Below are 24,592 nucleotides of genomic sequence, written 5' to 3'. Positions count from 1 at the left end.
CCTCTGGCCAGGGGCGGGCCCGGCTGGATCAGGATGGTCACCCCCGCCCTGTCTCTGTGCCCCCCAGTGGTCAGGGCTCCTGACCACGAGGCTCGTGAAGCACCTCAGTGAATGATGCCACATCTGTCCACCCCTGCTGCCCGCCCCGGGGGGGTCTCTCACAAGAGAGCAGGGGCTTCCTGGCATCGATGGGAGCAAGAATCCCTCTGGGCCAGGGGCGCAGGGTTCTGCCAGGTGCTGCCCCCTGGAGGCTGGGCAGAGATGCCACCCCAGCCCCGCCAGCTGATGGGAACATACGGATCAGACTCTGAGCTTTGGGCTCTGCTGGTGCTGGGCCCGATTTGGGGGACACTGCTGTGGCCTGGCCCCAGCAGTCCACAGGGCCATCACCGGTCCTCTACCAAGCTGGGCTCAAGGACACCAGAGGGGCTCTTAGCCTGTCCTGGCAGCGGGCATGGGCAAACCCAGCTTGCAGGGCCAGCCACACCCGTCTACAGCCCCTCAAGAGCCGGGCAGTGAGCCATGCCACCCACCCTGTTTAGACGGTGGCACCGAGGCCCAGGAAGGGGCACCTGCCCACGGTCACCCTCGACCTTGGCTCAGCTCCCGGGCCCCGCCCAGACCTGACACGTCAGAATCAGTGTTTCCCGGAGATGTCTGGGGCTCCGTGCATTCCTCACGTCCAGGGGAGCTCTACACCCCACCCTCCTATGACCCACCTTGCTTCTCAGGGTGCCCCAAGCTGGGACAACTGCCCAGGAAGTTCCCAGCATGCTGCGGCATGCAGGGTGGGAGGGGAGCGGGAACTGCCTAAACAAGGGAGCTCTCGGGGGGGGGGGGGGGGAGCACAGCCTCGACGGTCCTCGACGGGGGCACTTTCTGTGAGCTTTCAAAGAGCGAGGTTTCCGGGGTGCTGCGGGACCCCTTGGTTCTGAGAAGGAGGCAGTAGGTCAGGTCAGCTGGGGAATGTGAGGGGGCCCGCAGGGGCTTCAGGACTGGGCCGTCACTAACTCTCGGGAGACCCTGTTCCCCATGACACAGTTTCTGGGAGCGTCCGGCTCACCGCCCCCCACCCAATCCCCGAACAGCGGGTGACACCCAGCACAAAGCAGGGCCGAGGGTGTGAGCAGGCGGGGCTGGGCCTACCTGCCTTCTCCCTGATGCCGGCCCAGTCCTCGTAGCTGTCAATGTGCTCCTTGAGCCGCGAGCAGAGCTGCACGTTGCCCACGTAGTCCAGCAGGACATCGATGATGGGCCCCGCCCAACGGCTCACCTCGGGCGCCGACAGGATCTCACAGAACTGCAAGAGTCACGGGGGGGGGGGGGGGGGATGGGGTGGGGACATGTGCAGCCCTGACCACATGCCAAGGCGGCCCCCACGTCCTTCTCTCCCCCACGAGTTTCCTCTGCAGGATTGGGGGGGGGGTGACTTGGCCAGGCCCCTCTCGGCTCCCTGGTCTGTCCCCAGGATGGGAGCGAGACTTGCACCAGTAGGTGGCATCGAGGTGACAGCCAGCAGCCACTTGCCCATGTCCAGACAGGCCGCGGAGGGGGCTTCTAGCTTCCTTTGGCTTGTTTGGCGCTTGTTTGGGATCTTTGTTTTGGGTGTTCCGGGTCACTCCTGGGGTGCTCAGGGACTATTCCTGGCTCCACACTCAGAATGGTGTCTCAGGGGCTGCTTGAACCAGTCGGTGGCATGCAGAACCCTAGACTGTCCCTCCAGCACTCCCTCCCTCCCTCCTTCCTTTCTTCCTCCTTCCTTCCTTCCTTCCTTCCTTCCTCTGTTCCTTCCTCCCTTCCTTCTTTCTGCCTTCTTTTTCCTTCCTTTTTCCTTTCTTCCTCCTTCCTTCCATTCTCCTCCCTTCCTTTCTTCTTCCTTCCTTCCTTCCTCTCTTCCTTCCTTCCTTCCTTCCTTCCTCCTTTCTGCTTTCTTTTTCCTCCCTTTCATCTTCCTTCATCCCTTCCTTCCTTTTCTTCCTTTCTCCTTTCTTCCTTTTTCCTTTCTCCCTCTTTCCTTTTTTTCTCTCTCCCTTCTTCCTCCTTCCTCCCTCCCTCCTTCCCTCCCTTCCTTCTTGCTTCTTTCCCACCCCCCATGGTGGTTCAGGCAGGACCTACCCCCAGTGCCTGTTGCAATGCTCAGGGTGCGGGCTGCGCTGAGCTGGAGCCTGGCACTGCTGCCTTTTAAAGTCGCCCCACGGGGGCTGGGGGGTGGGAGGGACACTGGGATCCGTGGTGGTGGGAAATGGGCACCAGTGGAGGGATGGGTATTTGATCATTGTATAATTGAAACCCAAGAACAAAAAATGTGTAAGTTTACAACTGTACCTCATGATGTCTCAGTATTAAAATTTTTTTAAATAAAATAAATAAATAAATAAATAAAGTCGCCCCACAGACAGGTCCTGCTAATGGTTCCGACTTTCTTTTTTAGCTTCTTCCTAGTTTAGCTTTGGGGTGGCCACACCTGGTGCTAGAGGCTGTTCCCCTTGGGCTGCTCCTGTGGAACCAGGGCCCCTGTGGGCAAACCCAACCGCCCCAGTTTTGGGGGAGGTACAGATGGAATTATTCATAGGTACCCCTAGGTCTGGGCTGGAGTGATAGCACAGTGGTAGGGCGTTTGCCTTGCACGCAGCTGGCCCTGCGGAGCTGGGTTTGATTTCTCTGCCCCTCTCAGAGAGCCCGGCAAGCTACCGAGAGTATCTTGTCCGCACAGCAAAGCCTGGCAAGCTCCCCATGACGTATTCCAGATATGCCAAACACAGTAACAACAAGTCTCACGATGGAGACGTTACTGGGCCCGCTGGAGCAAATCGATGAATACCGGGAGGACCGTGACCGTGACCCCTAGGTCCGGCTGCATCTAAAAGCGTGCTTCGGAAGCGTGCTACCAAATGCCCGCCCGAGCTAGTCTACACTGCCCGCAAAGGGCAATCCCCTCTACCCCCCCACCCCCGTGTCCACACCGCCGCCCGGCACGCACGCACCTGCACCACGCCGGGCGCCTTGGCGTCGGCGGGGGGCGCGTCGTTGAACCTGTTGGCGCGCTGCGGGACGGGCGGGTGCGGGCCGGTGCCGTAGAGGCAGGAGAAGCAGGGCTCGCCGTCGCAGCCCTGGTCCATGAGGAACTTGAGCAGCGACAGGCACTTGAGGGCGAACATGATGGTGGCGGGGAAGGCGGTGGGGTGCGTGGCGATGCGCGCGTCGATGTTGGCGCCGTGGGCCAGCAGCAGGCGCACGGTGCGCAGGCAGCCGCGGCGCACGGCCACGAGCAGGGGGCTGATGACGTCGCGGTTGGGGTCGGCGCCCGCGCGCAGCAGCAGCTCGGTGGCGTGCACGTTGTTGTTGATGACGGCGAAGTAGAGCGCGGAGCTGCGGCGGTCCTCGTAGAGGCGCGCGCGCTCGGGGCTCAGCGGCGCGTTGGCGTCGTAGCGCGCGCCCAGCAGCGCCTCCAGCACCGCGTCGTGGTTGCGCTCGGCCGCCAGGTGCAGCGGGCTGATGCCGCTGCGACGCACACGCGTGCGGCTGGTCACGGGCAGCAGCATCTGCACGATCCTGCGGGCATCGGGGGACGGGCGCGTGGGTCCCCGGCGGCCGGTCCCGACGCGCGCCCGCCGTCCGCAGGACTCACCCTCCGCGCGCGCTGACTCCGGGGAAGCCCAGACCTCCCTCTCTCCCTCTCCAAGCTCCTCCGAGGGCTTCCAAACACCCAGCGCCACATACAGAGACAACACGGGGGTGGGGGTCACTAGTTCCCAATCAGGAACCCCCCCCCCCCGTTCCCCCAAAGTCTGATTCCTACAGTGCCCAGCCAGAATGCATGCGCGAGTCTCGGAATCTTGCTGGCTTCTCTCTCTCTCTGGTGTGTGTGTGTGTGTGTGTGTGTGTGTGTGTGTGTGTGTGTGTGTGTGTGTGTGTGTTTGTTCTGTTTGGGGGCCACACCTGGCGGTGCTCACGGCTGACTCCTGACCCTGCCCTCAAGGACCACTCCTGATGCTCAAGAGGACCATGTGGGATGCCGGGTATCCAACCTGGGTCAGCCGCGTGCCAGGCAAGCTCCCTACCCGCTGTACTATCAACTCCAGCCCTCGCTGACTTGGTTCAAGTTCACAACTGCTGTCCACGGCCTACTCGGTTATCCAAACACATCACTGGAGTGGCCCAGACCCAGGAAAAGTCCACGCTACTCTCGAGACGGAGCGATGGAGTTTGGAGCCCTACGGTGCCTGCCTAGATGGGGTGATGGGTTAGCAGAGGGAGAGATGTAGCCCTATCTAGGCCCCCCGAAAGTGCCCCAAGATGCCATAGACTTTACTCCATCATTCGGTTTCATCATTACGACAGCCCTTAATAGAGGCTTCGTCCTTCCCATTTTGCAGATGGGGAAAAATGAGTCTCACACAGGTTAAGGGGTGGAGCTGCCCTGGGATTTGGGTGGGGTCTCCAGATCCTGGGGCACAAGTGGATACATGTGGAGTGGGCCCCAGCCTCTGCTCTCCTGTGACTCACTCCCCAGCCCCCTGCCTCTAGTCTGGGATGCTTCGTGGGCCCAGCCCAGGAAACTCCTGCAAAGCCCTTTCTGCTCCTCATCCTGAGTCGGGGACCCTTGTCCTCTGTTGGCTGACTCGGGTGGGGCTCCCTGCAGGAGGACAGGTGGGTGCTTGCTTCTCTGTGCTGTTCCGAGAGGGTGGGCCCTGAGCCCAAGAGGCACAGCCAGGAAGGGCAGCATCAGGCCTTGAACCCCAGTCACCTGGCTCACCCTGGGGCATCCCCACCCGGGGGACAGACTCCAGGGCTCGCCTGGCCCAGATGTGTCCATCTGTCTGCAGGACGCCACCTCCCCAGTGTGGCCCAAGGCCTTCCTTTACCCCCCGGGGTCAGTTATGAAGCGGTCACCATGGCCACAAAGCAGATCTGGGGGAGCTGGGCCCCAGCACTCACCCCTGGCCTTTGCTTCCTCCTCCCCGTAGGCCCTGACCACCTGTGAGGACAATGTCCAGCCGCCGCCCTGGTTCCGAGGCCAAGCCCATTGAATCCCTGCTGCACACACGGCCTCCTGGCCTAGGCAGGGGGCAGACTGGGCGGGGGACGGGGGGGGACAGGCGGAGCCCACAGGCCTGTCCCCATGCCTCACCACTTCCTGGGATGCGCACGAGTTGGAATCCCACTCAGTGGCCTCCCGCTAGCACTCCAGTGTAAGGTCTGGTTACTGCCAGTGGTGCCGTGTTTGTCTAAAACCGGCCTCTCTGCCCTGGAAAGGAAATTCACACACCCAGGGGGCTAATTGCCTCCTAATTTCTATTTGTGCAGGAACAGGAAGGTCTGACCTCACTCCACAAAGGTGCCGGCCAAAGGCAGGGCTGGGCCTCCCTCTGGACCTCGGCCACCATCTCCAGTGCTCTCCAACTACCCTGAACAGGTCCAAGCCCCGGCAGGCGCAGGAGGGGTCTGGCCAGCTGGTCTCCAGGAGCCCTGGTGAGCCCAGGGACAGTGGGGTATATGCGGGCAGAACCTGGCTGTGCCAAGAACCCCAGATGGAAGGCCTTAAAGTGGCAAGAACATTGTGTGCCCATCTGAAAGTCTGTTTGGAGACCAGCTGGATCTGGGGCGAGGTTTCCAGCCAGCCCATCTGACAGAGGGTAAAACCGAGGCCCAAGTTGGAGGTTGAAGGCAGAGCCAGGGCGGAGCATCGACGGCCGGTGCACCCAGGCCAGACCTCGCTGTGCTACCTCACATCCCCTCACTGGGCAGAAGGGTTGGCAGGGTCCCCACAGCCACTCATCTCTGTGCCTCTCAGTGCTGGGCCATCTTGGGCAGAGTGCTCTACCTCTCTGAACCACCCGGCAGCAGAGAGCAGTCCATCCCAGCGAGGACAGCAGTGACCGCCCTGCGCCAGGGGCCTGGCTGGGATGTGGCTCAGCGCTGACTGTGCCGGGCTCTGTTCTAAGCACCTCACCCCACTTCACTGAATCCTGGGATGGGCCAAGGAGCTGAGGTTTCACCCGAGCTCATCGAGGCTGGCATCACGCTGTCTCAGAAACACCCAGTAAGTCCCAGCAGCTCCGCCCACCATGGACTAGTGTCCTAACGCTGTCACTGAGCTGCTGCCGTGGCTGCAAGCAGTGGGACCCGGGCCCGGGGCTGGCCTTCACTGCCCCATGGGAGCTGCACCTCAGGCATCACAGCGGGAAACTCGCCACGAAGGGACTTTCACTGCTGAGCTGCACGGGGTGTGCTGTGTGTGTATACATGTGTGCATGCATGTGCGTGTGGGCAAGTGTGCATGTGTGTACATGTATGTGTGTGCATGCACATGTGTACGTGTGTGTGCATATGCACGTGTGTACATGTGTGCGTGCATGTGCATGTGTGCACTGTGTGTACGTGCACATGTATGCGTGTGCATGTGTCTACATGTGTGCATGCATGTGCATTGTGCACGTGTGTGGGCAAGCATATATGTGTGTGCATGTGTGCATATGTGTATGTGTGTACATGTTTGTGTTTGCATGTGTGTGCACATGTGTGTAGACATGTGCATGCACATGCATGTGTGCACGTGTGTAGGCAAACTGCATGTGCATGCATGTGCACATGTGTGTACATGTGTGCATGCATGTGCATGTGTGCACGTGTGTGGGCAAGCACGCATGTGTGTGCATGTGCGTGTGTGCACGTGTGTGGCAAGCATATATGTGTGTATGTGTGTGCATGTGTGTATGTGTGTATGCGTGTGTTTGCATGTGTGTGCATGCGCACGTGTGTGTACATGTGTGCATGCATATGCATGTGCGTGGGTAAGCGTGCATGTGTGTGCATGTGCACATGCGTGTACATGTGTGCATGCATGTGCATGTGTGCACATGTGTGGGCAAGCATATATATGTGTGCCTGTCTGTGCATGCGTGTATGTGTGTACATGTGTATGTTTGCATGTGTATGTGTGTGCGGGGCCATCTTGGGCAGAGTGCTCCTGTATGTATGTGCTTATGCGTACATGCATTACATGTATGTGCATGGGTAGACGTGTGCATGTGTGTATGTTTGTGTGTCCCCAGGGTGATGACCTCTACTCGGAGCCCACGTGATGCCCACGTTGGTGCCCAGTCTCCAGCAGTACCAAGCCCGCCCACAGGGCTTCTTCTGGGGGAGAGCGTGAGGAGAGACGCTGGGCGTGAGGGGCCAGAGCTGCCCCTCGGTAAGGAGGACATGATCTTCCAGCACCCCCTGTAGGCTGCTCCCAGCTGGCCGAGAAGGACAAAGGTATGGGGAAGGTGCTGGGGGCTCCCGGGGCAGCCCAGGGCCCCAGGCTTCACCCCATGGGACACGCAGCCCCGCTGCAAGTTTCCCCTGGAAAATGCGGTACCCGCGGCCACCCATGTGGGCAGGGTGGGAAAGGGTCCCGTGTGCAAAGGACACCTCATGCTGGTTTCCTGGGACACCCTGAGCACAACGTCCGTCTCCATCCCCATCACTGACTCGCCTGAGAACGTGTGCGCAACCAGCCTTTGGATGTGAGGCCGTTTAAGCAGGACCTTTCCCACCCAGACTTTAGGTTGGCTCAGGGAAGGAATATAAGGGGTGAACAATACAGGGGAATGAATATTCTAAAACACAGGCCAGCCGTGGCCCAGAAATGCCCCTTCCTCAATAAATAAAACATAAATCTCTGAAAACTACCTATCTGTTTTCAGGGTTGGGGGTGGAGAGGTTGTATGAATAAAACAAACAGTGGCCTGTGGGCCAGAGAGATTGTACAGGGTGGGGGCGGGGGGGGGTTGGTGCTTGTCTGCATGTGCCCCACCCTGCTTCAATCCCTGGAACCACAGATGGTCCCGGAGCCCCAGGAGTGAGCACAGAGTCCCGAGCACTGTTGGGTGTGGCCTAATCACCACCCCCACCCCCACCCCTGAACAAAGGTGGCTGCAAGCCGCAGGCAGAATGGAGAGTGGGGAGAAGGGCAGGGAGCCCCAGACCAGGCCCCTCCCTCTCTTTCCCTCTCTCCATCACGATACTCTCGGGTGTCGGCTGATGGGGGTGCAGAGCCACACCCCAGGGACCCGCCTGGCACACTCTGTCCTTCCCAAATTCCTCCAACCAGTGGAAGATGATTTCTTGTTGTGTTTTTTGTTCCTTTGGTTGGTTTGGGGACCACACCCAGCGATGCTCAGGGGTTAGTCCTGGCTCTGCACTCAGGGCTCATTCCTGGCAGTTCTCAGAGGACCCTGGGGGATGCCGGGGACCGGACCCAGGCTGACCATATGCCAGGCCAGCACTTGAGCTGCTGTGCTATCGTCCATGTGCATGGAGCCAGGAGTGGCTTCTCTCTGACGTTGCAGTGCAGGCTGGCCGGCACGCTTCTCTCGGGTCCCTGGGAAGGACCACCCCCTCGCCTCCCTGCTCCCCATCCTGGCGCTGACCTGTCGCTGCCCTTCTTGGCGGCCACGTGCAGCGGGAGCATGCCATCCTTGTTGGCCTTGTTGGCGTCGGCACCCTGTGACAGGAGGAAGGCCACCACCTCCTCGTGCTCGTTCTTGCAGGCCTCATAGAGGGCTGAGGCACTGTCGCTGGCCTGCGTGTTGATGTCAGCCCCTGGCCGGGAGAGGAGACAGCAAGTGGTCAGTGTGGCCATGGTCCCGTCCTGGTGGCCATGTCCAACCTCGAATGTGCCCCTCCAGTAAGCTTAAACCCAGATCCTGAGAATGCAGGAATGCCCACTCCCTACTGGGCACAGAGGCCCGGGGCACTGGACAGCAGAGCAGAAATTCTATGACAGCTTCCAAGAGAAAACACATGACAAGCATAGGACTAGCACAGAATGCAGTAGATGCTCAGTAAACGCCACAATTCAGCCCCCTGGTCTGCTGGCAGAGGCCCTGGACAATAGTCTGATGGCAGAAGCCATCCCGGCAACGTGTCCCCCCACACCCTGCCGTCCCCAACTGGGGTTGCTGTAAGAGCAGCATGTAATAATGACGGGGATGAGCCACTGGAGCGCCCGAGAGGCCCCCAAGTCAAAAAGGGGGCCCTTGGGTGGGGCTGGGGCCCCTGAATGGAGTCAGCACCCCGACCAAGGACCCACAGAGCTCCCTTGGCCTTCTGTGCTGCGTGGGCACAGCACACATGAGCCCACACTCAGGCGTTGGCTACGCAGCCTGCCTCTGTGAGAAGCACTGCCTCAGCCCTTCTGTGTGGCCAGTGACCCCCCTCAACCCACCTCTCCTGGACAGAAGCCCTGGGCAGGGCTTCTGGCTCCGCCCCAGGGACCAAGGGCTCTGTGCCACACCGCCTCGTAGATGTTTTTGCTCACATAAGAAAAACATTTGGGGGGGGGGGGCTGGAGCGATAGTACAGCAGGGAGGGTGTTTGCCTTGCATGTGGCCAAGCCGGGTTCGAGTCCCAGCATCCCATATGGTCCTGAGCACCACCAAGAGTAATTCCTGAGTGCAGAGCCAGGAGTAACCCCTGTGCATTGCCGGGTGTGACCCAAAAAGAAAAAAAGAAAGAAAGGAAGGAAGGAAGACAGACAGACAGACAGAAAGACAGACAGAAAGAAAGAAAGAAAGAAAGAAAGAAAGAAAGAAAGAAAGAAAGAAAAAGATATTTGAGATTGAAAGTGGATTTAGCCCATGGAGGGGACAGACCCACTTGGTGTCAGCCGGTCAGCTGGGTGTGGCAGGGCTGGGCCCCTTACCCTCGGCCCAGCCTCCCCGTCTGGGCCCCACCCCCAGGCCTGGCCTCTGCCCCTTTGTTCTCCCTCTGCTCCCCAGATTCTGCCCTGGGGTCTGTTTTCCCAACTGTCCAGCTACGTGCTGAGTCAGAGCTTGCTGATCTGGGCAGAGCCCCACGCAGTCATTGTGAGTCCCGGGGTGCAAGGCCAAGTACAGAGAGCGGGCGGTCTGCCGGGAGGGCCAAGGCCAGCAGCCAGCCTCCCCCAAGCCCAGTCTTCCTCCCTTGTACAAGATGCGCTGGCACCCCCATGCCTCAGGGCTATGGCAAACCCCCATCCCACCCCCAGGCCTGTCTGGGCTCGAGTTCAGGGAGACCCAGACCCTCGAGGACCCTCCCAGGTCAGCCCCAGCCCAGGCCGGCCCTGGGGGCCACCCTCCACCCCCCAATCCCTCCATGGCTAGAGAGAAGAAGTCAAAGGCATGCTTGGGAGAAATCAGAATAGAAAGAGCTTTTATTGGGATGGGGAGACTGGACCACTCCTGACTCAGTGCTCAGGGCCACTCCTGACTCAGTGCTCAGGGCCACTCCTGACTCAGTGCTCAGGGCCACTCCTGACTCAGTGCTCAGGGTCACTCCTGACTCAGTGCTCAGGGACCACTCCTGATGGTGCTCAAGGGATACTCCTGATGGTACTCAGAGGCCATTCCTGATGGTGCTCAAGGGATACTCTGATAGTGCTTAGTGGCTACTCATTCAGTGCTCAAGGGCCACTCCTGATGGTGTTCAAGGAGCACTCCTGATGGTGCTCAGGGCCCCTCTAGGGTGCCGTGGATCGAGCTCCCAGGGCCGACCACCTGCACGGCAAGTGCTTTTAACCCCTGTTCTGTCTCTCCAGCCTCCACCAAAGTCTGCACTGAGTCTGGGGCATTTTCTGGGCCTCTCACGGGTGTCTAAAGGGGCCTCAGGGGCCAAGAGGACCAAGGCCAGATCTGAGCGGGGGACCTCGGACTCTGCACTGCCCCCTCCTGTGCCTCGGCCCCGTCCCTGAGAGGATGAAGTGGCCGAGGGACCATCCGGGTTTCCTTCTGTCCCTTGTAGGATAACAGGATCAAGGGAGGGGGAGAGGCTCTGGGGGTGTCGGAAGGACCCAGAGCTCAGCCTTGTCCTGACGCCTTCTAATGTGACCGTGACCAAGCGACTTTCCTTTCTGGGCTCCGACTCCCCGACCGTAAGGCAAGAACGTGGGTTGGGTTTAGAGACGGGACGGCAGGGGTGCTGGCCTCTCCCCCCACTTCCTGTCTGCTCACGGGGGGGGGGGGGGGCGCTGGAGGGGTTGGACCCCTTTGGAGGGGGGAAGCACCCTTCTGCACCCAGGCAGCAGCTGGGCCCCTCCCGAGCCCCGAGCACGCGGCCTGACTCACCGTGCTTGGCCAGAAACCTCAGCGCCTCCAGCTGCCCGCTCTGCGCGGCCACGAACAGCGGGGTGATGCCGTAGGCGTTCTTGGCCTCCACCTTGGCGCCGCCGCCCACCAGGATGTCCATCACCTCCAGGTCGTTGCGGGACACGGACTCATGCAGCGCCGTCCAGCCGCGGTTGCAGCGGTGGTTGGTGTCTGCGTTGTACTGGACCAGGAGCTTGACCGCCTCCACGTTCTTGCACTCGCAGGCTGGACCGGGGGGCATGTGGGGGTGGGGAGCAGGGCGGTAAGCACCGGGGCCGGCCCCCCAGGCCTTCGCCTGCTGTGGACCCTACTGACCGCCGCTGGCTCTGCACTGTGGGCCACGCTGGCGTTGGACCCACTTGACAAACCCCGGGGGCAGGAACCCTCTCGTGGGCGGGAATGTTGGCTCTGTGCTGGCTCTGACGGGCCAGGGGTTCGGCTCTGAGCACTCTGCACGCGGATGATGGTGGTGCACATAGGATGCTGTGGGCTTGGGAGGACACTGGAAGTCCCCCCAGGACGTCCAGCCATGGGCTGCTCAGCCCCTTTCTCAGATGGAGGGAACAAGGCCCAGCACAGTGCTGTGAGGACAGTACAGCCGTGAGGGCCCCCCGCATGCACCCAGGTGTGATTCAAGCATCCTGAGCATGGCTGGGTACAAGCCCGGCCCCACCACAGTACCACACACGCCCTCACACTATGGGCTCCCGGGGGTCCCCGGAGCACCACTTGGGGGCATCGCACGCCCCAAGGAAGTTCAGTGACCTGTCCAAGGCCTCCTCGGATGGCAAGTGGCAGAGCTGGAACTTGCTTCTCTGTTCCAGGGGACTCCAGGGGGGCAAGGTCAGAGGTCAGAGGAGAAAGCATCATCGCTACCCCAACACCACCCCCCCAGAGCAAGGTTGAACCTGGCTCTGACTTAACTCCGGACACAGCTAAGCTTGTTTCCTCGGCCTGTTCAAACATCTACCCCTCTTTATTTTTTTTTTTTTCAGTTTGGGGACCACACCCGGCAGTTCTCAGGGCTGGCTCCTAGTTTGGTGCTCAGGGGTGGTTTCTGACTCTGTGCTCAGGGCTGACTCCTGATTCTGTGCTTAGGGTTGATTCCTATCTCAGTGCTCTGTGATGACTCCTAGCTTTGTGCTCAGGGGTTGACTCCTGGTTCTGTGCTCAGGGATGACTCCTGACTCTGTGCTCAGGGCTCGCTCCTGGCTCTGTCCTCAGTGCTCGCTCCTGGCGGAGCTCAAGGGACCATATGCAACTCAGGGTCAGACCCTGGATCCATGGCATACAAAGCAAGTGTCTTCCGTGCTGTTCCGGCCACCAAACCTTCCTTTCCAGCCTCTTCTCTCTCTCTCTCTCTCTGTCCACCCCCAAAATGCACCCTTTGTTCTGTGCAGTTACCAATAGGGAGATGAAACCTCTGTCCAGTTCGCCCTGCCCCCCGCCCCCAGGAGCATTTCTGGGTCTGTTTGGGGGGTAACTGGCAGAAAGAGGAGGCCACCTCTGCGAGCACCAAGCCCATCTCTTCTCCCGAGCCTTGGATCCCCCTTAAAAGTTTCCCAAGATAGTGCCGGGATGCTGCATGGAAAGTTCTAGCCCCGAACTGGACACGCAGGAGGACAGAGCTGACGCAGGAACCAGCTTTGACTGTGACTGTCCTGGTCCCCACAGTGGCCCTGGCTCAGGCCTACAGGGTTCTGGGGGTGGACACTGGCTATACCAGCTACCCAATTTCTCCCACCACTGACTGTGCGGGCCCCGGAGTCCTGGGTTGTGGGGCCTCTGCCCCTCTGTGGAGTGAAAGGCCCAAAGCCGGGTGCTCCCCCCCCACACATGGCGAGCCCCGAGTTCTGCAGCACAGTCCCTCGAGGCTGTGCCTGGACCCGGCCCAGGGAAACTAGGGGCCCCCTGAGCTTCATCAGTGCATGGGACAGAGCCCGTCACCTCCCACGGGACCAGGAGCAGAGCCTGGCACACAGGGGCACTGAGTGCCACCTGGGTGCTCGTAGGCGTTTTATTTCCGTGCCTTTGGTTCTAGAAATGTCCCGGGACCTTCCTGCCAAGCTGCCCGGGACCCGGGGATCCCAAGGGTCAACCTGGGCCCCCCATCTACTGAGCACTTGCTGGGCCCCATGAGCCCAACAGGTCTTTAGATTTTGAGTCCAGCAGGGCAGCCAACGAGTGGCTCCGCAGGGTTCGTTGGGGGTGAGCTGGGCATTTCTGTCTCCCTAGACGAGAGGCCAGGTTCCTCCTGCCGCCTGGCCTCCGTCCATGCTGTTCCCTCTGCTTGCGCAGCTGGTGACTGATCCCCCTGGCCAGGGCTCAGCTCCTGCAGTCACTCACCCCCACTTGGGGACCCTCCCCACTGCCCCCTCGATGCCCCCCCTCATTAGCTGGGACTATCTGGAAACCAATGACCCCCACCCCCACCTGGCCTGCATCCAAGAGCAGCTCCCGGTGGGCAGCGCCTGGGGGCGGGGCTCCTGTCTCTGGCCACGCCCCCTCACCTTTGTAAAGGGGCGTCTCTCGGCTCTTGTTGGAGATGTCGGGCTCGGCCCCCGCCTGGAGCAAGCACAGTAGACAGTCCAGGTGACCCCTGCACGTGGCCAGGTAAAGGGCCGTTTCCTCCTGCAGGGTCCGCTGGTCCAGGGCTGCCGGGTACGCTGGCCAGGACAGAGAGGGAGACTCAGCGACGGGAAAGGTCCACCCCCACGTAATAGGCCGGAGTCAGGTGGCTTCTAAAACGTCCCGACTGAACTGAAGTCGGCTTCTTCTCGGCCCTGGACTCAGTGTCCTTCATGAGGTTCTCTAAGCCTCCTGTTCAGATGCACCCAGCACTGATGCCACCTCCTCCAGGAAGCCTTCCTAGGTTGAGTCCACCTCTCAGAAGGAACCTTCCCTGGCCCTTCCCACCAGCCTCCCCTGGCAGCGCCACCTCAAGCTACTCTTTCTACCCTGGCACCGATGTTCTGTCCAGAGCTTTGCTGCTAGAGGGCAGAGATAGATAACTCAGAGGTGTGTGTGTGTGGGGGGCTTAGTCCATCTGACTTGGGAGTAGCAAAGGCTCCCAGAGGAACTCATGATTTACCCGGGCCCCGCAGTTGTTGGGGACAGCCTGGGCGGGGCACGGCACAGCTGTGCCATTCTCCACAACAAATCCGTCTCTGGAACATTCTGGAACAAGCTGGCAAGGACCTTCCCAAAAGTCCGGCCTCGCTCATCCTGGTTCTAGGAACTCGGCTTTCCTGTCCACTGGCAGCCCGAGGGGTTTTTCACTGCGTCAGGGCAAGGGGGGTGGCCGCCATCAGGCAGGACCACAGGGCCCTCGCCCCTCCCCCCCTGCCCTACCTTCTTCCTCCCTCCCCCCATCCCTGCCTCTCCCCTTCCCGCCCCCCAGAGCTCACCCCTCTGCAGGGCCAGCAGGCAGGCCGCCTGGCCGTAGTAGGCCGCCTCATGCAGGGGCAGCCAGCCGTCGGGGTTGGGCTCGGCCAGGTTCCTGCCCGCCCTGATCATGGCCTTCAGGGCCTCCTCGTCGCCTTCCTTGATGGCCTTCAGCACGGGGTCCACGGGCCTGTGAGGGCAGAGCGGGCCCTTCGGCCAGTGTCTCCTCCCTCCGGGGGTTGTCCAGCCCCAGGGTGCCTGGGCTGCCCCTGCCCAGCTGCAGGCTCTGCTCAGGGAAGCCCCCGGCCCATCTCTGGCAAGTGCTGGGGGTCCCTGCCACAGCGCCCAGCGCCTGGCTCAGTGCCCAGCTGTCCGGGGGGGGGGGGGGCTTAGGGAGTGTTTGCTGCAGGAGAGAGAGGCGGTGGGGGCAGGGAGCAGGGGACAGGGACAGACAGGAGAGATGATGGAGGCAGGGGACACAGAGAGAGAGAGAGAGAGAGAGATGGAGGAGGTGGAGAGAAAGGGATAGGAAAGAGAAGAGAGATGGAGACAGGGAGAGAGGGAGGGAGAGAGGGGAAGGAGAAAGAGGGAGAGAAGAAGGAGGGGAGGGAGGGAGAGAGGGGGAGAGGAGAGGGAGGGGATCAAGGAGAGCAGCCTGTGGGGAGCCGGCCACTCGTTCCCCTTCCTTCCGTCCTTGCGTCTTTCCTCTCGGTCAGTGCACATTGGATGGGGCTTGGCTTTTTCACAGCGGGCATGGCTTTTTCCTTTGGGCATTTGGAGGCACATCAGAGTCGGTGTGGGGGTCCCTGGGTCCAGCTAGCCACTGTCCAGGACTCCTGGGGACATCTCTGGACTTGGGGGCTGCACGCTGGGAAGGGCCACCTTCCTCTATGCAGCCACCCGGGTCTTCACGGGGGTCCTGTGGCGCAGGGCTCCTCGCGCCAGTGGGGGCTGGGGGCTTCTGTCTCTGTGGGCTTAGGGCCCTGTGAGGGTGACACTGGGTGTGGGGGCCTGTGTCCCCAGAGTGGATGCGCTCAGCTCCAGAGAACAGGCCAGACCCCCAGCCCCAGGTGGAACTGGGCAGAGTGAGGTTCTGATTGTCAGAAAGACAATGTGTCCGAGGGAAGGTGACGGTCCCTGGCTCATTTGAGTCCCTTCCTTCCTTCATTCATTCATTCATTCATTCATTGTGATAGCATCCTAGCCGTCTCCCGGAAAGGCTCTGCCAACCTAGGCCCATTTATCAGGTAGAAAAAGTGAGGCTGGAGGCAGCCTGGTGCCCTTGTGCCGGTCCTGAGGGGCGACAGGACCAGCCCTTCTCCCCTCCCGCTGCCTCCCCCCTCCAGCTTTGACTTCCTCTCCTCTGTCTCCGGTTATTAATAGCACCAAGCACAGGGCCGTGAGGTGACGGATCGGCAGCAGCGCCGGCTCAGCGGCCAGATAAGCCTGAATCCCTGTCAGCACCGTCACGACCACCTTGTCCCTCCAAGAGTAGCCCGGGGAACCAGGAGGGTACGTGCCGCGCCTCAGCCACGGGCGGGAGAGGCAGGGAAGGGGGCTGGCTGGCTGAGGGGAGGGGCAGGTTCCCCACACACACACACACACACACACACACACACAGACACGTGCGCGAGCGCGCGCACACACACACATGGACACACACACATACACACACACAAGGACACACACACAAACATGCACATGCACACACACGCACACTACACATAGACACACATGCTCACACACACACGGACACATGCACACACACGGACACACAGACACACAAACATGCACACACACACACATGCATACACATACACACAGACACAGACACACATGGACACAGGCACACATAGACACACGCTCACACACACACAGACAGACACACACACACACACACGGACACCTGTGACTTGTCCCGAGGGCAGGAGAGGAGGGCTCCTGGGGGTGTCGGGTGCCCAGAGACCAGGCAGCTCAGGGGGCTACCCAGGGGATCCTTGGGTCTCTGAGATCTTGAGTCCAGAGGGATGGGCACAGTGACCCTGATTCCCAGCATGCAGGAAGCTGCAGCTTCTCCAAGCCCAGCATGGGGTCTCCCCTTCCGGGGTCCCCAGGGAGTAGGAGCCACTGTTTGAAGGTGCTGGCTCACGGCCTCGCCTGGGTCACGCACTGAGCCGAAAATAGGGGCTCCCACGGGGGGAGGGGTCTCTTGTGCCCACCGGGAGGAGTGGAGACAGGAACAGCACAGAGCGACCCCCAGGGTTCCGCACCCAGCGCCCCCAGGCAGACAGAGCCTCTCGGTGCAGCCAGCATTCAACAAAAGCCACAGAGGCACCCACAGATGGTGGGGAAACTGAGGCTGAGAGACACGGCTGACTCCCGGCCTTGGCCAAGCTCGGGGCTCCTGGAGCCCCCTCCCCCCTCTCCCCTGCTGGTCCCCCAGACTCTGGAGCACACGGGCTGCCCCGCGTCCCCGTCACGCATGGCTCCAGCCTGGGCATCTGAGGGCTAATGACCAGCACAGCCAGGCTCGCTTGGAGAAGCAGCTGCATCTCCGGGGGAGGGCGCCCCCCCTCCCCATGGGGCTGTGGCCTGTTTCCTTCCCACCCTCACTGCCCCCCACACACACCCATCCCCACCCCCGCCAGGCCAGCCCTCCGGGCTGCTCTCAGCCGGGGCCCAAGGTCACTTACGCCAGCTGGGAGGTCTTGCTGTTCTTATATTTCTGCAGGACCCCTTGGAACAAGCCCAGGGGGGCGGCAGTTGGGGGGCTCTGGCGGTCGGGAGGCGCCGAGGACCTGGAGGGCGCAGAGCAGGCATGAAAGAGGGAAAAGTACTCTGCATAGGAGAAGCGGGTCATGGTGGGAGGCAGGGCCGGGGTGGAGAGCGCCTGACCGCGGGCTCTGAACCACAGCAGATGGCCCGCTCGGCCCGGCGCTGGACGCGGCTGCTGCTCTCCGGATTATTTTTGGCCCTTGGAGGAAGCCCTGGGAGATTTCAATGACCATATAAGACAACAATGAGGTTAACCTCGCCCCCACCCGGGCCCCCTCCCCAGCCAGCCGTGCTCCAGGCGGCGAGGGGGCAAGGTGACCGTTCTTCCTCCAGGGGCGCAGCAAGTGTCCGCGGCAGGTCCCGGAGGGGAGGGGCTGCCCCCACTTCCCGGGGCTGGCTAGCTGGGGCCCGACAGCTGGATAGGAGGCTGTGGGGCGGGGGGGCGGGGGGAGGATGAGGAAGAGGGGGCAAAGCCCGGATGCCCAGCCCACCTGTGCCCCATGAGGGGTCCGACTGGGGGTCCGGGGCATGGAGCAGAGGTTATGAGGAAAGGTGCTGTCTCGGTGGGCAGGAGGGGGCAGCAGGGAGGGGTAGATGCCCTGAGCTCAGCCTCACTGGCAAGGGCCTCCTCCTCCTCCACCTCTTCCTCCTCCTCCTCCTCTTCTACCTCTTTTTGCTTTTTGGGTCACTCCTGACGTTTCACAGAGGTTACTCCTGGCTCTGCACTCAGGAGTTACTCCTGGCAGTGCTCAGGGGACCATATGGGATGCTGAGAATCGAACCCAGGTCGGCCGCGTGCAAGGCAAACGCCCTACCCGCTGTGCTATCTCTCCAGTCCCCTCTTCTACCTCTTTCTCTTCCTCCTTTTCTTCCTCCTCCTCCTCCACCTCTTTCTCCTCCTCCTCTTCCTCTTCCTCCTCTTCTACCTCTTTATCTTCCTCCTTCTCTTCTTCCTCCTCCCCCTCTTCTACCTCTTTTTACTTCTTGGGTCACACCGGCGATGCACAGGGGTTACTCCTGGCTCTGCACTCAGGAATTACTCCTGGCGGTGCTCAGGGGACCATATGGGATGCTGGGAATCGAACCCCGGGTTGGCTGCGTGCAAGGCAAACGCCCTACCTGCTGTGCTATCGCTCCAGCCCCCTCTTCTACCTCTTTCTCTTCCTCTTCCTCCTCTTCCTCCTCCTCCTCCTCCTCCTCCTCCTCCTCCTCCTCCTCCTCTTCCTCCTCCTCCAACACCACCCCCCCAGTCCATCAGGTCCCCATGTCGGGGCATGTGGTCACAGGTGCCCTGGGAGCAGAAGCTGTGGGTGTGAGGACCTGAGCTTCTAGGGCGCCCGAGAGCAGCTGGGGTCCCTCTGCCCACATCCACCACTTCCTCTTCTACGAGCCCCACAAGGCGGGCACACAGGCTCTGAGCTCTGCGGACTGCGGGGCCTTTGCAGAACCCTGTGAGAGTCCACGAAACCCGGGAGGGGCGCAGCCCCCAGCCCGCTGCCCCCCACCGGGCCCTCCCCACAGCTCCTGCCCCGTGTGATCCTGGGGTCCCACTCCCCTCAGGTAGCTGGTCTCAGGGCCTGCATCCAGTGAGGGAGAGCTGGTCAGGCCACTGCACCGGCCTGTAAGGCGCTTTCTCAGGGGGCAGGCGGGAAGCAAGATGCTGACTGACCACCCCCCACACACACACTTCAGCCCCTTTCCCCTCTCGCCTGCGGGGGAAGCGTCCCAGAGACCCCATTTGAGGAGGAAATGCACCCCCCCCGCTCCCCCCCCTTCCTCCTCTCTGTGTGGTCCTGGGGGCATCAGGACCACTCAACACAGCAGGGGTGTGTCAAGAACATCCCAACTGCCTCGAAGGGCTGGGGGTTGCCCCTAGGGCAGGTGGCTCCCGGGGGGGGGGGGGGGGGGCCCCTGCTGTGGGGTATTGACTTGGGGCGGGGGGGGGGGGGAGGGTCCGGAGGAACACGCTGGGTTCTGTGCTCTTCTGCATCGAGGCGGGGCCCTGAAACCTGCCACTGAGTCAGCGCAGGGGGCGGGGCGGGGGGGGGGCGGCACGGCAGGATGTGGGCGCAGGTCATGGCCCCTCGACCTTCCCGGGGCCAGGGGGCAGGTTGCTGTCAGCCACAGCTGGTCCAGGCTCAGCGAGAGGAGGGAAGGGGCCCAGTCTCTTAAGGAGCACTGTCTGAGTGAGCCAGACCCCAGGCGAGGCCGAGGCTTGGAGGGGACAGAGTCTGCAGGAGACACAGGGGCCAGCAGGTGTGCGCGAGAGATAAGCTGGCAAGGGCACTCCCTGTGCCCACCACTGTGGGCAACCCTCATCCCCTCAGCCAGCCCCTGTCAGGCCCGTTTGGGCCCCTCGCTCCATCTCCATGAATAAAAAGAGGAAAAACCTACAGGACCTGAGTGGCCCTGAGCTGGAGAAAGCACCAGGGTCTCAGACCCTGGCCCCCTGCGTCCACCCTCCGGCACAGAGGAGGAGCCGTCGGCCGGCCGCCTCCCACCCATGGGGGCTCTGAGCCGAGCACCCACCCCCAGTGCCACCCTGCTGGGCCATGAACTGGCTCCCCAGGGCAGCACGCGGCTTTCCCCACAGTGGGGGGGGGGGCAACTGCGCCCCCGTGACGGGCACAGGCCAGAAGCTTCGTCTCTTGCCCAAAGCCCCTGGCCCAGGGGCATCTGGGCTCCCCTCACGTCTGGGAAAACAGAGGCTTGAAAGAGGTTGGCTTTCATCTCACCAGCCGACCCCTCCACGTAGGGAGGCCCGGGCCCCTCTTAAAACGTGGGAGGGGTGTTCCTTTGCTTCTGCAGGTGGGGCCACCCTCACACCTTGGCACAAGGCGGTTTCCACCGCCGGCCCCAGGACCCCAGCCCCAGATGAAGGGCCGGCAGCCTCCCCGACTGGCTGCCGGTGCTCTATGGGGGCCCTTCTGCAGGGCAGCCACCGCCCACTAGGAGCTCCGGGCCCACCGTGCCCCTGGGCTGCCCTTGTGGGCAATGGTTCCGCTCCATGCTCTCCTGAGAAGCGGAACCTGGACAAAATTGCAGAAGTGGAGAGGCTGTGAGACCCAGCTCCCTGCAGCCATGTGTGCCGGCCGTCCGAGGGAAGCAGGAGTCGCCGTCTCCAGAGCGGGGGGCTTCCTGCCTGGGGGGCCGGCGGTCGCTCCCCGGGGCCCAGGCTGGGCATCTCAGAGCCTCCTGCTGTTTCCAGCGCAGGTTCTGGCCCGGTGCCCAGTGAGCAGCAGATGGGGAAAAGGGTTTGATCCTTAGCGGGTGCTCAGGGGCTACTCAGAGCTTAGTGCTCAGGAGTTGCTCCCAGTGGTGCTCAGGGGTCCGTGCGGGGGTGGGGAGGGAACCGGGGTCTCCTGCAGGCAGGCAGACCTGCACTTTGGCTCATTTGCTCGCTGGTCCCCGGACTGAGAAGCTTCTCAAGGGGGCCTTGACCCTCTCCTGAGGCCGCAGGTGTTTGGTCACCACTCGGACCCCAGGACGATGACAATGACACATCGGGGACACTCTGCTGTTCTAGTCCCTTCTTTACTCACTGCCTTATTGGGCCCCAGACACGACCCGGGCCCTAAGGAAGCACCTGCCCCCCCACGATACCACAGGGTGCCTGGGGACACTCGGGAACTGGGTGGCACCTCCCCAGGGTGATTGAAGAGCCAGCCGGAGGGGCAGAACCCCAAGGTAGATCTTGGGGTTCTCAGGGAGAGCTCAGGGGAGGCCGGTTCGAGCATCAGGGAAGCTGTGTCATTGCTGGGTTAGGGAGGAGAGCCTGGGAGCTCAGAGAGGTCAAGGAACTTGACTAGGGCTGCACAGCCCACGGAGTCTGGGGGAAGCGGGCAGAGCTCCCAGCCCACTTCTCCTTCCCCTGTTCTCTCAGCCTGCCCACACTCTCCATGGTCAGGCCCAATGCCAGGCCTACGGCTTCTTCTGGGGACAGCCGGGGCACTCAGCAGCCAGGGCTGCAGGGCGGAAATCAGCCCACAGAGTCGTGACCGTCGGCCAGCCCCCGAGACCGAGGGATGGGCCAAGGTACAAAAGCCCATGACGTTTCATTCTAGACCTAAAGCTGGAGAAGGAGTCCTGGGAACACAGCGTTACCCCTGCCTAGGATCCTGCAACCCAGAATCTCAGCACGAGATGGGAACCACAAGCGTCAGCCTCACTCGAGCTGTTTCTAGGACGTCACGAAGCCGGTTCACTCACGTGTGCTCTGAAGGAACCGTTCCAAACTCCTCAGCACCACCTGATGACTGTGTTCCCTGGTGGCTAGTCACTGGCCCCTCAGCCTGTTTCCTCCTCTATGACGTGGAAATGACCCGGAAGGCCCCACGGGGATAAGATTGTGAGGCCAAAGTGGAGCCATGACAGGCTTCATTTAAAGACCTAAACTCAGCAGGCCTAAGGTCCAGTTTCCCCCATCAGAAAGTCCAGACCTCTTAGAAAACAATATCATCCTGGGCAGATAAACCACCCAGTAGCAACAGCCTATTGGAGTCGGGGCATGGGCATCGGTGCCCAGTCAAGCAGAGAGGGCCTAGGGAGTGGAGTCACGGGACCAGACAGGGACCAAGGACTGGAAACATAATGCCGTCCCTGAAGTCACGGGACTGGACAGGGACCAGAATTGGAAACATATTGCCAGTTCCTAGAAAAGTGCTGTTATGTAACCGAACCCTAAATAAACTGCTTAGAATTTGGAGTCGGGGTCCTTGTCAAGACTCCACTGCATTGGATGAGACTCGGACCCTGGCTCGAGCTAGCGATAAAGGGGCCTTGCGCTTGCATCCTCACGTCTGGTCTGATCAATGTGCGAGCAAAACTCCCTTCCCGGTCCATAACATATGGGGGCTCGTGTGACCACGGTGGTTGTGCCTAGTATGTTTAGATCCCACACGTTGGTCCCTAGGATGTTGCCGTACCCCAGGGCACAGGGCCATCGGGTCTGGGTGAAGAGTGTTGGGATCTCAGCCTTCCGAGCCACCTGGCCAGACTCACCTGGTCCACGGGTAGAAATGGGCAGGCTGGCGATTGGGGCGGGTGGCCACCTCAGTCTCCGCCATGGCCGGGCCCCGGCTCTTGTCTGCCAGGCTCTGCTCGATGGCCATCTGGATGAGCTCCTCCTCACTCAGGCTGCCATAGAGACTGTACTCCTCATGCCCAATGGCGCGTGGCCCTCCCTGGGCACTGATCTCAGTGGCCATCCTCTTCCAGCCTCAGAGATGCCCAGGAGGAACGTGGAGCCGCCAACCCGAGCGGCCTGGGGAAAAAGCAACCCCGGTCAGCGACAGCTTGGAAGGCAGTGATATCTGTCCCCAGATAAGGCCCGGCTCTCCTGAGCAGTCACACTCCATGAGCACTGGGTGTACACAGGCCACATGAGCCACCAACCGGGCAGTCATGCACCCCATGAGCGCTGAGCATACACGGCCTGCACCATCCACCAACTGGGCAATCACACACCCAAAGAGTGCTGGGTATACACGTTCCACACCGTCCACACATTGGGCAATCACACACTCCGTGAGTGCTGGGTATACATGGTCCATACATGGACCATACATGGTCCACCATCTACCAATCGAGCAATCATGCACCCTGTGAGTATTGGGTATACATGGTCTGCACTATCCACCAACCAGACAATCACTCACCCCGTGAGTGCTGGGTACCACCCAGCCCATGTGACCCACCCAAACGCCCCTTCTGCTATACAGTTTTCCACTCATCCACTCACCAACACTACCTAACTAGCCACCACATCTGCTTTTACCCTCATCTGTCAGCCTGCATCCCTCGTTCATCCATCTCCTACCCCTCCATTTATCCAGGCACCCATCATCCATGGGGCTAGCACTGACCCTTGAGTGCTGTATATACTCACGCATCTGTGTCCCAGCACCAAGCCATCCCCACCCCATCCAATGTTCAGCCTCTCACCTATCCATGTGCCCACTCACACATCAGCCCAGCCAGTCAGCCACCACCCAACCTTCCAACCCAGGCCACTCATGCGAATACCCATGTCTGCATGCACCCACTAATAGAGAGCTTATTTTCTGGTCACCCACTCTGTGTCCAGACTCCTAACCATGGGAGTGGACACTGAGGCCAGCCAGAGTGAGCCCACCCCCACCCCCCATTCGGCAGGGCCAGCATTGCTTCCCTTCAACCAAGCGAGTCTGTCCTAGCTGGTCTCTCCCAGTCTCTTCCGGTTCTGGAGATGAATCAGACACGGGTCTACTACTTAAGATGACATCTTCTGGGGAGCACCAAATAAAGGGTGTTGGGAAGATCCACCCAGGATGGGAGATGCATGCTGAAAGTAGACTATAGACCGAACATGATTGCCACTCAATGCCTCTTTTGCAAACGACAGCACCCAAAAGGAGAGAGAGAGAGAGAACAAAAGGGAATATCCTTCCAGAGAGGAAGGGTGGGGGAGGGATGGGGTTGGGAGGGATACTGGGATCCATGGTGGTGGAAAATGTGCACTGGTGGAGGTATGGGTATTTGATCATTGTATAATTGAAACCCAAGCACAATTTGTAAGTCTACATCTGTACCTCATGGTGTTTCACTAATAAAAATTAATTTAAAAAAAGATGATATCTTCTGGTTCAAATCCTTGTTAAAATATTATGCCCTCCTGATGACTTCCAGGAACTCTTCTTTAAAAAACAAAAAATCCTCCAGGAGAAATGGACATTGTGAAGTGCTTTCAGGATGTAGGAAAATCTCTGGTGCCTGGGTTTTATATATATATAAAACATATATATATATACATATATATATGTTTTCATGAAAGTAGCTCACAATAGTTCATTACAGATAATATTCAAACACCAATCCCACCACCAAACACCTTCCCACCACAATAAGAGCCACTTAAACCCATAGATAAGATAATACAAGCAAGTATGTTAAAATCAACCAAATGTGTGTTACTTTAGGTAAGTAAGTGGGCTAGAGTATAAGAGGTCATTCCAGGGGCTGGAGCGATAACACAGCGGGTAAGTGTTTGCCTTGCACATGGCCGACCCAGGATTGATTCCCAGCATCCCATAGGATCCCCCGAGCACTGCCAGGAGTGATTCCTGAGTGCATGAGCCAGGAGTAACTCCTGTGTATCGCTGGGTGTGACCCAAAAAAGAAAAAATAAGAGGCCGCCAGGAAATCCTGTGGCACTCTCTTCCGGGAGCTTTAATTTATAGTCTCTGGGTCTTGGCCATTGATGAGACTACATGTGGCACCCTATTTTTTTTTTTTTGCTTTTTGAGTCACGCCCAGTGTTGCACAGGGGTTCCTCCTGGCTCTGC

At 60.4% G+C, this 24,592-nt stretch overlaps 1 protein-coding gene across 1 annotated transcript in view; it reads right to left on the bottom strand.

The window, feature by feature from the left end:
* Nucleotides 1-24,592, bottom strand: part of ASB2 (ankyrin repeat and SOCS box containing 2) — a 39,994-nt gene that overhangs the window by 1,173 nt on the left and 14,229 nt on the right. Inside the window, exons 2-9 of the mRNA XM_056134009.1 lie at nucleotides 22,272-22,533; nucleotides 17,189-17,293; nucleotides 14,519-14,685; nucleotides 13,622-13,777; nucleotides 11,091-11,336; nucleotides 8,418-8,589; nucleotides 2,985-3,552; nucleotides 1,147-1,300 (exon numbers count right to left, since the gene is read on the bottom strand). Coding sequence (XP_055989984.1) covers nucleotides 1,147-1,300; nucleotides 2,985-3,552; nucleotides 8,418-8,589; nucleotides 11,091-11,336; nucleotides 13,622-13,777; nucleotides 14,519-14,685; nucleotides 17,189-17,293; nucleotides 22,272-22,477 — 1,774 coding nt within the window. The 5' untranslated portion in view covers nucleotides 22,478-22,533. The remainder of the gene's footprint in view (nucleotides 1-1,146; nucleotides 1,301-2,984; nucleotides 3,553-8,417; nucleotides 8,590-11,090; nucleotides 11,337-13,621; nucleotides 13,778-14,518; nucleotides 14,686-17,188; nucleotides 17,294-22,271; nucleotides 22,534-24,592) is intronic.

The sequence above is a fragment of the Sorex fumeus genome, unplaced genomic scaffold (assembly GCF_029834395.1).
Source record: "Sorex fumeus unplaced genomic scaffold, SorFum_2.1 ptg000098l, whole genome shotgun sequence".
In the NCBI taxonomy this organism is placed as follows: Eukaryota; Metazoa; Chordata; class Mammalia; order Eulipotyphla; family Soricidae; genus Sorex; species Sorex fumeus.
This window is presented reverse-complemented; position numbering and strand designations above follow the sequence as displayed.